This window comes from Schistocerca americana, chromosome 1 (genome assembly GCF_021461395.2).
Source record: "Schistocerca americana isolate TAMUIC-IGC-003095 chromosome 1, iqSchAmer2.1, whole genome shotgun sequence".
Classification (NCBI taxonomy): domain Eukaryota; kingdom Metazoa; phylum Arthropoda; class Insecta; order Orthoptera; family Acrididae; genus Schistocerca; species Schistocerca americana.
This window is the reverse complement of record NC_060119.1, coordinates 886,591,172-886,602,750: the sequence shown is the minus strand read 5'-3', so window position 1 is coordinate 886,602,750 and position 11,579 is coordinate 886,591,172. Positions and strand designations below refer to the sequence as shown.

Genomic DNA, 11,579 nt, shown 5'->3' with positions numbered 1-11,579 from the left:
TTTACAGGTAACCTAACTGTGACTGCAGAGCATTTCTGCTCAAGCTATAGAGGGTTCTTGATTCACCTTATAGGAAGTACCAGAAATTGGTTATATGTGGTGACTTCAATATAAATTTTATATACGATGGTGCAAGAAAAAGGAAGTTGGTAGATCTCCTAAATTCATACGATCTGATGCAGACTGTGTTTTTAACAACTAAGGTACAAGAGAATAGTAGTACAGCCATAGACAATATTTTTGTTCATTCTTCATTACTAGATGGGCATTCTGTTAGTAAAAGCCTTTCAGACTACAATGCACAAAATGTAACACTAAAAGGCTTTAGTACACTAACCAATGTCACGTATAATTACAAACTATGTAGGAAAGTTAATTCAACAGCAATAGAGAGTTTTTTAAACCTCGCCAAGGAACAAGAGCTGCAGTATGTTTATAGTACCGATGGCATACATGTCATATTGATGCTTTCCTTAACACATTTCTCATGCTCTTTGAGAGTTGCTTTCCGTTAGAACATTCTAAATGGGGTACTTGCAGCAAAAGGCGGCCCAGGTGGCTGACTAGTGGGATAAGGACATCATGTAGAGCAAAGCAGGAATTGTATAAAAACGTTAGAAGTAGTCACAATCAAGTTATAGTAGCCCACTACAAAAACTACTGTAAGGTGCTTAAAACGTTATTAGGAAGGCAAAGAGCATGTGGTATGCAAATAGAATAGATAATTCACAGGATAAATTTAAAACCATATGGTCGGTTGTGAAGGAAGCGTCTGGTCAGTGGCACAAGGTTGACTATATAAAGTCAGTTCCTAGTGAAAATGTTTCTGTTATTGATAAATCAGATATAAGTACAGTGTTAAACAATCATTTTCTGAGGATTGCTGGTGAATAAAATAAAAAATTAGTTTCTACAGGGAATCATATAACTCTCTTGACAAATGTATTTCCGACATTGATGTATGAAATACTCCTCTGTGATACAGATAAGGGGAAGATTGAGTCAATAATTAAATCATTGAAGGCTAAGGACTCATATGGACATGGTGGAGTGCCTAGCAGAATATTAAAGTACTGTGCTGCACATATTTGACCTGTATTTAGCCATATTTGTAATTTTTTCTTTAGGAATGGTCAGTTTCCTGAACGATTAAAGTACTCAGTAGTAAAGCCGTTTTATAAAAAGAGACAAAGGGATAATGTAGACAATTTTAGTCGTATTTCTGTGCCATCAGTGTTTGCTATGTAATGATAATGGATCATTTTATATCACACGATTTTCTGTCAAATGTACAGTTTGGCCTTAGAAGTCGTTTAACAACTGAAAGGGCTATATTCTTTTTTCTGTGTGAGGTACTGGAGGGGGTTAAACAAAAGGTTTCGAACGCTAGGAATATTTTTTGATTTAAATAAGGCGTTTGATTGTGTTGATCACAAAATATTGCTCCAGGAATTGGACCATTACCGAATACAGGGAGTAGCTCACAACTGGTTCACCTCTTACTTTAGCAACAGACAGCAAAAGGTCATTTTTCACAGTGTTGAGAATGTCTGTGGTGTGGGGTCCGAGTGGGGTACAGTCAAGGGGGGGGGGGGGCGCTCCAGGGTTCAGTGTTGGGGCCACTCGTGTACCTTATTTATATAAACGATATGCCCTCTAGTATTACACGTAACACTAAAATATTTCTTTTTTCTGATGACGCTAGCTTGGTAGCAAAGGATGTTGCGTGCAGCATTGGCTCGGTTGCAAATAGTGCAGTTCATCACAGAAGTTCATAGCTTATAGAAAATAAACGAACGCTAAATCACAGCAAGACTCAGTTTTTACTGTTTCTAAGACACAATTCAACAAAAGCTGACGTTATAATTTCACAGAATGAGCATACGATTGGTGAAGCTAAACAGTTCAAATTCCTAGGTGTTCCGACAGATAGTAAACTATCGTTGAAAACCCACATTCAGGATCTATATCTACATCTACATCTACATGGATACTCTGCAAATCACATTTAAGTGCCTGACAGAGTGTTCATCGAACCACCTTCACAATTCTCTATTATTCCAATCTCGTATATCGCGCGGAAAGAATGAACACCTATATCTTTCCGTACGAGCTCTGATTCCCCTTATTTTATCGTGGTGATCGTTCCTCCCTATGTAGGTCGGTGTCAACAAAATATTTTCGCATTCGGAGGAGAAAGTTGGTGATTGGAATTTCGTAAGAAGACCCCGTCGCGACGAAAAACGCCTTCTTTTAATGATTTCCAGCCCAAATCCTGTATCATTTCTGTGACGCTGTCTTCCATATTTCGCGATAATACAAAACGTGCTGTCTTTCTGTGAACTTTTTCGATGTACTCCGTCAGTCGTATCTGGTAAGGATCCCACACCGCGCACCAGTATTCTAAAAGAGGACTGACAAGCGTAGTGTAGGCAGTGTCCTTAGTAGGTCTGTTACATTTTTAAGTGTCCAGCCAACAAAACGCAGTCTTTGGTTAGCCTTCCCCACAACATTTTCTGTGTGTTCCTTCCAATTTAAGTTGTTCGTAATTGTAATACCTATGTATTTAGTTGAATTTACGGCTTTTAGATTAGACTGATTTATCGAGTAACCGAAGTTTAAAGAGTTCGTTTTAGCACTCATGTGGATGACCTCACAATTTTCATTATTTAGGGTCGACTGCTACTTTTCGCACCATTCAGATATTTTTTCTAAATCGTTTTGCAGTTTGTTTTGATCTTTTGATGGCTTTATTAGTCGAGAAACGACAGCGTCATCTGCAAACAACCGAAGACGGCTGCTCAGATTGTCTCCCAGATCGTTTATATAGATAAGGAACAGCATAGGGCCTATAACACTACCTTGGAGAACACCAGAAATCACTTCTGTTTTACTCGATGACTTTCCGTCAGTTACTACGAACTGTGACCTCTCTGACAGGAAATCACAAATCCAGTCACATAACTGAGACGATATTCCATAAGCACGCAATTTCACTACGAGCCGCTTGTGTGGTACAGTGTCAGGATCTTGTTCAAAGACTTAATGCTGCCATTTTCGCAACTATTCGAATGCTATCTGAAGTGAGTGGTCGGTTGACACGAAAACTGGTTTACTTCGCTTTTGTCGTATGGTGTATTTTGGGGTAATTCTTCCCATTCTAAAAAAGATATTTTTGGTTCAGAAACGGGCGGTTCGGGCAATCAGTGGTGTAAGTTCACGAACCTCTTGTCGAGCCCCGTTCACGAATCTGGGTTTTTGACATTGGCCTCTCAGTATATGCATTCCTTACTGTCATTTCTTGTTAACAATATTACGTTGTTCCCAAAAATGAGCGGTGGCCGAGTGGTTCTAGGCGCTTCAGTACGGAACAGCGAGACTGATACGGTCGTAGGTTCGAATCCTGCCTCAGGCATGGATGTGTGTGATGTCCTTAGGTTAGTTAGGTTTAAGTAGTTTTAAGTTCTATGGGACTGATGACCTCAGATGTTTAGTCCCATAGTGCTTCGAGCCTTTTGAACCATCTGAACCCAAAAATAAGCAGCTTTCACTCAGTTAATACTCGGCAGAAATCAAACCTGCGTTCGAATTGGACATCCTTAACTCTTGTACAGGAAGGTGTGCAGTATAGTGTTGCAACCATTTTCAATGAACTACCCCTAGAATTCAAAAATCTTAGCAGTAATCCACGTGCTGAAGAGTTTCCTCATGGGTCACATCTTCTATTCGGTCGAGGAGCTCCTTGAAAATTAAACTGATTCTTGTTGTATTGTTGATTACGTTTACTTAAACTTACGGCTTGACTTTTTTCGGGTTCATAAATATTTTATTTTTATCTGCTATTATTTTTATATTATAATTTCATACTGACACGTTCCATGACCTTAGAGACTTGCTCCTCAATTTGGTCCTACGGAAACTGACGTGCAAATAATACACAAATAAAATAAAAGAAGCTCAGGAAGAAGTTTGTGTCAGTACAGAAATCCTCACTGTTTCCGAACGGTGTTGGCTTGCTTGAGAGAGAGAGTTAAGTGGCTTTCTTGTGTATAATGGTAGGTATAAGAGAAGAGCCCGGTTGGGGGGGGGGGGGAGGGGGAGTAATGTAAGGAGCATTTTTATCGGTCGGTCGGTGCTTGGAAAATCAGGAGCCCAGCCAGTCTAAATTCAGTAAGAGGCACAAAACTCGGCCATGCGAGGTTTCCTCGTAACAAATATTCGAGCAAAAAACACTTCATCTAGAACTCAATCTTCTTCTTCACCTAAAAATTTCATCACAAAACTCATCTTCAGCTCCATCACTGGACCGCTGAGAATCACTGGACTCCACTGCCAGAGACATTTCGGGCTGCCTTGCACTTGCAATAGTCATTGGTACCACTAATGACTGATTTTGCAATCACTTCTGCCTCCATCTACAATACTGTGGTGAGATAGAGCAACAACCAAAACACGATGTGTAGGGAAACCTGTTTTCAACACACACCACAAGAGTGACGTATTTCTTTCTGTAGAACTAACCTGTTTGCAAGTATTATCATGGCAATCACTGGGCTCTTCACAATTGCAATTAATTCACTTTGTATGATTATTATTATCTTCCCCCCCCCCTCCCCCTCCTACCTGACCCCAAGTCAAATATGCCAAGCTCTTATCATATTAAAGTTGCCACTGTTTTCAGTTGTTTTGTGAATAATTTTACTGGAATAATTCAAAGTAATTGTGATTCGTGTCTCATTTAGTAGTCATAAGTTTCCTCATTCATTGTTTTGGAAGGCACCATAATTTTTGTGACGTCTCCCAGGCTTACAATTCATTTAGCTCTGGGTCAGCTTGCAAATGTATATTTGGATGTCAGCATTGCACAGCAGTAAATAATGGAATGAAGGAACATGTAGAGACATTGTTAAGAAGGACAGTATGATAAGACGAACGATAAGATGTCTGGGAATAAGTTCGATCATACTGTATTTAAAGGGGACGTATCGAACAAACACCATTGGATTCAAATGACACCCAGAGATGAAGAGGTTGGCAGAAGAGAGGAATACGTGGCAGGCTGCATCGAACCAGAGGGCTAATGGTCCACACATTCACCAAAGCAGAAAAGTAAATAAATATCAATACGAGTACTCTGATGAGTCCATGAAATTTAGAGAGAATGATGAAATTCAGCTACAGTACTTTGTAGGAAAATTGATATATTACAGAAAACATTTTATTCTTGTGGTGATAATCCTAATTCATCACGGAACGCAACCGTTCTACACTTCGCCATCCACCTTACAAGCTGAATAACCGTTACAGCACGGGAAATTAGTCTAAAATATAGTGCACCGCCGGGAAAGACCGCAGTTAGTTCTAAATATTTTGTTGCCTCCATTGTCGAAACGAAGCTTCTAATTTTGCTATCCGGTTACTCGCCTTCTTTGTTGAAATCTGTCCTTTTTACCAACAAACCTTCACTTCTTCCACAGCTGGTTATTTTATCGCCACTGTCGAGCAATAGAGACCAAGAAATGAATTTGCTGGCCATCAGAGATTGTGTAGCGACATCGACTTGCACCGATCGTGACTCACGCCCGAACCGCGGCGGGCGCTGCGGAATGGTCGGAGCCACCGGCTAATGCAACGAGATACTACTCATCATCTGCCCTATATGTTACTATTATTTAGATCCGAATATTTTTTGCTATGTACGACACTGATGATAATTTGAATCTCGCCTCCAGTGTGTATATATTGTCCTCGCTGGATCACGACGCTTATGGCTTTCCACCCACTTTGTTGAAGTACGAGATTGTTTCTCCGACTTTCTTCGAAACTACGACATCTGAGCGTAATGGCAGCTCAGCTGCACTCAAGTACGTAGTACGTTACGTACAGTGATTGTGTATTTGCAGTGGTACAAAACGGTAGTGACATATCCATGTGCAGTTAATCTGCGCACCCGCAAGTTATAAAAGACAACCATTAACGTCTCTTTCGCAGAACATATATATATATATATATATATATATATATATATATATATATATATATATATATATATATATGAACAAATTTCACCTGTTACCTACAAAAACAGACATCGGATGCAGCTTAGTACGAATCTTTAGTTGTCAAGAATAATGGTACTCCTGAAAAGAGCTCACTCAACTGCGTGTTCTTCTTCAGATTCTCAATACCGGTAACGTTGATTTCTGAATGAGTAAAGTGGTTAGGAGGTAGCTTAACACTCAGGCATGAAATTTTTGACCTTCAAATCACATTCTTTCAGTAGGTATGGAGTAGGAGAGTCGACAAGAAACGTATGTTATTCATAATGTTTTGAGTGACTGTGGGGAATAAACCATTAATAAACACATGCACTTCGGATCGCCAAAGATTGCAATCGGTCGCTCACTTCAACTCCGCCACACACTAGAGATTTACCAAGCAGATTCAACCAGTGTTTCAAATGTCAGTTTGTCGTGAAGTTCTGCAATGGAAAATGAATTACGTACTTGGCCAGCGAGGATAGTGCGCTGATTAACAATTGCAAAAGAAAAAAATATGTAATTGGTATTGATGAGAGTTGTTTTGAATCATCTTTCTTGAGAGCTGTAAGCCAGGCCACAGAATATATTACATTTTTTACTGATACAATGTGTTGCGTACATTTTTCATTCTGTATTTCATAAATACATTTTTAAGCCCATTGTTCTTTCTTCAGTTATTAGTCTTGCAATTTAACTGCCGGCCGGGTTGACCGAGCGGTTCTAGGCACTACAGTCAGGAACCGCGCGACCGCTACGGTCGCAGGTTCGAATCCTGCCTCGGGCATGGATGTATGTGCTGTCATTAGGTTAGTTAGGTTTAAGTAGTTCTAAGTTCTAGGGGACTTATGACCTCAGAAGTCCCATAGTGCCCAGAGCCATTTGAACCATTTTATGTAATGTAACTACAAAGTATTTACACAACTAAGTCACATATTTGCACAATAGTTTTGTAGCCTCGAAATGTTATTGATAGTAGCTCTGATGGTCTCCATAAGTTTTGTTGAATACTGTACGTTAAAGATCACATGAAACGACAAGGGGACAGGGAACTGACACACGACTGTAACGCATCTAAACATATGAATAAAAATGCCCACTTAATAAAACCTCATTTTATTTTAAAAAAAAAAAACTTTACTAATGCGAGTAGCAATTTCGTATACGATTTAAGTCCATCATTTGTAGGATAGTACGCTCGATTTTCCATGAATTTCTACAGTATATGCTTCAAAATATTGCTTGCTGCAAAACTGAAGAGTACCAGTATCTATAGTTTTATATACCTCCTTAGTGGCAACTTCTTCTTCAACTTCAGTTTCGGTCGGGTTTGTTCTTCCTGAATAACTATGAATTCTCACTTCTTCCTTCTTCTAAATTCTTACTTCAAGTGGCCGCAGGAAAACGAAACAGACATATACAGCCACACTCAATACCCAGCCAAAAATTAGTCGCAGTTAGGCAGCCATATTGGTATACATAGCCGATTCGTTGCAAGCCATATGTCAGATTGCTTGGCAATAACGAGCGAACAGCGACCTATCGTTGCGATCTGAGATTTCCCCACTCACGTGCGGTATGCGGACAGATTGCGGAACCTGCTGCGATCCGTCGCTTCTGCGTGCGCCCCTCTATGTCACTCAGCATTTAAAGAAAGAAAAAGCATTTTAGCAGTGTCAGGCTGAACGCGGGTGTTTGCTTTGTGCATGACTAAGGAAAGTCCTTGAAGCATCAAGATTAGATACGCACGGTTTCTTTATAAGCGCAGCCGACAACGAGTTGCACAGAGAGTCCCGCACACTTTGTTGGACACGTAGTTTTCACGAGAGTCAGTTATGGGTGTGAAGTTCCTGAAAAAGGGTAAGTGGAGTATAACATGGGATTTTAAAACCTTTCGATCAAGGCCCCAATGCAGTTCCACTGCACTGAAGTATTATTGGAAGTAATTTTTGTATGCATGAGCCTAAAGTTTCGGTGACAGGAACGAATACCGAAGCTTCGAGGAATAAAATCTCAGCATACGCCAGAGAATGCGTAATCTGCCCATTTTTACGTTTTTATTCTCAGTATTACAATTAAGACGAATAGTACTAGCTTGATGCTAGTTTTGCATTCCTGCAAGTAATGACACATCTTTGTTCCATCACTTACTAGTATTATAATTGGGTTTTCGAAATGATATGACAGACAGCAGAAGCTTAATGATAATCTTTTGGTTCTGTACTTCCGTGTTATTTTTCTCTATTGTGAATATTTTCTTTCTTTGCTTCATTTTAAAGACAGTTTTTATTCAGTATATGAATCGGAAATATTGTCAAAATAATCTTGCATATCTCCGTTTTTCTATACGTAGCGTTATCATCGACATGCAGTCTGAGAGTGATGCATACCTTCCTTTGTTAACACATATACGGTTAACATTGATAATATTGAACATTCACTGACCAATGTCAAAAGTTCTATGAGTCAGTCACATATTTGTAAAAATATTCCCTTTCATAGCAGCCTAGTTATCAATCGAAAACGTACAACGACAATTGCCTTTCGAAATTAACCTGTGGTCTTGCAATTCCTGTTTGCAAGATATGGTGTATAAAACGAGCAATAAGTGTTTTATGCCAGTGCTCTTCTCGAAGTGCTGATTCTTTGTGAGAAAATTATCTTCCTTCAGGAATATCAGAATGTTCGAAGTGCCGTATTCAGTAGGATATGGTAAAAGACAGAAACTAAGAATTTGACCTGTAATTCTGTTTATCCGTTTCGTTTTCTACAACGCAAGTTACGCTCTCTATATAAGCGGCGCATGGCAATTGCAGTGACTTCTAAATCAATAAAATTGTACTAAGAAAGGGGTTAAATCCGCAGCGTACTGATTGTCAAGTTTAACAGCAATTCATTTAAGGCATGGCACCTTAGTCGCTTTGAATTTTCTAAATTGTATTTTGATATGCAGAATTTAATCCTCGGCTTCCTGGTACCTTTAGCTTCAGCATCAGACAGATCCACATGAGACTGAACAATGGGTATGCATGAGTTAAATTGCTACCTGTAAGTCCAGTAGCTCATATGACAAGACGTTAGTTTCATCGCCAGGATCGAATTGGAAATGGTTATAGGATTCTTCCAACCGTAAGAACTGAAATTTTTTCTGTCGGTTTCATACTAATCTCGTTTGTTTCTGTTTCCGTAACATTCTACGTATGGTAGAATTAAACGAAGGCGCTTTCTTGCGTTTCTTATTATCTTTTGGTACGCTTTCCTCTTATCGCTTTGGGACTTGATAAGCCTTGACCTCCTCAAGAATATGTCTCCGTACTTCTGTTTTCTTTTCTCTTGGTAGGTCCTTCCCTTCTGGTTAAATACAGTATACCTTTCACTACTCCTTTCGGCATCCAATCATCTATCATCCTCTTCATACGTCATACACGGGGTACACTCTGATATTTAATAAATATTACCAAATCTTTCTCTTGTGTAAGCTGTTGTAATTCATGATGCTACCTGATTGTCCAGCCCTCTGCATATCTCACAGGCCCATTGATTTTGCACAGCATTTTTCTTTCAAATGGCCTTATGTTGCTTATATCCGCCTCTGCTGTAGGCCTAGTTAAATCTTTCCGCTCGAGTTCTGATTTCTTATTTTAATATGATGATCTTTTGTTGCTATGTGGGATGGTGTAAAAAATATTTTCGTAATCAGAGGAAAAAGTTGGGGGTGAAATTTCGTGGAAAGATCTCTCCGCAACGAAAGACGCCTTTATATTAATGATTGCCACCCCACCCTGCCTATCATATCCCTACACTCTTTCTCCCATTTCGCGACAGTACGAAATGAGCTGCCGGTCCTTGGACGTTTTCGATGTCCTCCGTCAATCCTCTGATAAGCATTCTATACCGCACAGTGATACTCCTTAGCAGAGGACGGACAAGCGAACTGTAGCCAATCTCTTTAGTACTGCCGCCTTTAAGTATTTTGCTAACAAAACGCAGTCTTTGGTTGGTTTTCCCCACATAATTATCTTTGTGTTCATTGCAGTTTAAGTTATTCGTAGTTATAATTCTTAGGTAATTAGTTGAAGTAACAGCCCTTTAGATTCGTGTAGCCGAAATTTAACGGATTCTCTTCAGTACTCACGTGGACTCATTACTTCGTGAGAATAAAGTGCTAGCTGTGTTTCACAAGAATTAAGTATCCTGAATCTGTGCTGATTGTGTGTCAAAAGCTCGTTTTCCTAGAGGTAATTCGCAATGTTTGAAAACGTTATATGTACCAAACTCCAACTGCAAATGGGCGTCAGTGATTTGGCTCTATAATTTATCGGACTACTTCAACTTCTTTTCTTTGGTATTGGTGAGACCAGCGCAACTTTATAGTCTGGAAGAGGAACACAGCTCTTGAAGGCAGTTACGGGAGAGCAACCGATCGTCCGTTTATCATACTCCAGGATATTTCGACAGGACACCGGCCTACCGTCCTCGCGTGAGCCATCTAAGAGCGAAGAAGACTGATCATTCTGCAATTTATTAGTGGGCTGAGTGTATTGTGCGCATGCGTTAAGTTCGTGATGACACATTGGCCACACTACTTGGCGAGCAGCGCCTACGCTGGTGAAATTGCGGTATTCAGCTGTCACCAGGATTGGCCTTCGCCGTAGCTCTAGGCGTTCTAGGTCGTATTCGTTTATAGCTCTAATTCACAGAAATAAGGCAAGCAGTCGCTGTTTAACAGTCGATGTTTCTCCTGTTCTCGGCGGCCGACGAATTCGTTGGCAACTTGTGTTCCTGGAACTTACTTATGGTTTTCGATCGCACTAGACCAGCGTGTTCGAGGGACTGTTGTCGCCTATCGCTCGAGGACTGGAGGAAACGTTATGCGCGAATGGCAGAATCGCAGTGTCAGTTACTACAGCATTTCGAAAACAGCAAAAAATTTTCGTCTTCAGGTACTACTGCGGCATAATTCACTCTCTAAGGTGGAAGAATATATCTCGGCGAAAGTTGTTTGTCTTTTAGTCGCTTTTTTGAAAATTAGTTGTTAGTTTTCTTACTAGTTCGTAGCTTTTAAATCGTCATGACCGTTTATGCATTAAATTATTTGTCAACGTTGTTGATTTACAATTCGTGAGCGTAGATCTGTATTGCAATATTAGCTTAGTCTGTTTAGTAGTTCCTCGTTTAAGTAGCGTGCATTTTCGTAGAATTTTTGCGCCAGTTTCGTACACATGTCCTTTAATTGTTCTGATTCCGCTTCAGAGTATAGCTTACATCTGCAGTTGGAAAGCTGTGTGGAACATGGAGAGTTCTTGTTAGAGCTCGATGTATACGGTTTGTACACCCTGAAGGACGGATTTTGCGACAGGTTCACACACAGGATACGCATTTTCAAGCATTGAGGATGAGGCTGCAATATGACCTTAACTACCCTCTGATCCCCCCCCCCCCCTTCCACCCATCCTTGTCGTTGGTCGTTGCACAAAGCGCGCTGTCTGCATTTCCTGGAGGCGGATGGTGATATTTCTTGAGGCACTACATGCGAAAAAC

General features: G+C 40.1%; 1 protein-coding gene across 1 annotated transcript in view; it reads left to right on the top strand.

The window, feature by feature from the left end:
- Window positions 1-7,811: 7,811 nt before the first annotated feature.
- Window positions 7,812-11,579, top strand: part of LOC124547348 (pyrimidodiazepine synthase-like) — a 40,315-nt gene continuing 36,547 nt past the window's right edge. The window contains exon 1 of the mRNA XM_047125100.1: window positions 7,812-7,898. Coding sequence (XP_046981056.1) covers window positions 7,874-7,898 — 25 coding nt within the window. The 5' untranslated portion in view covers window positions 7,812-7,873. The remainder of the gene's footprint in view (window positions 7,899-11,579) is intronic.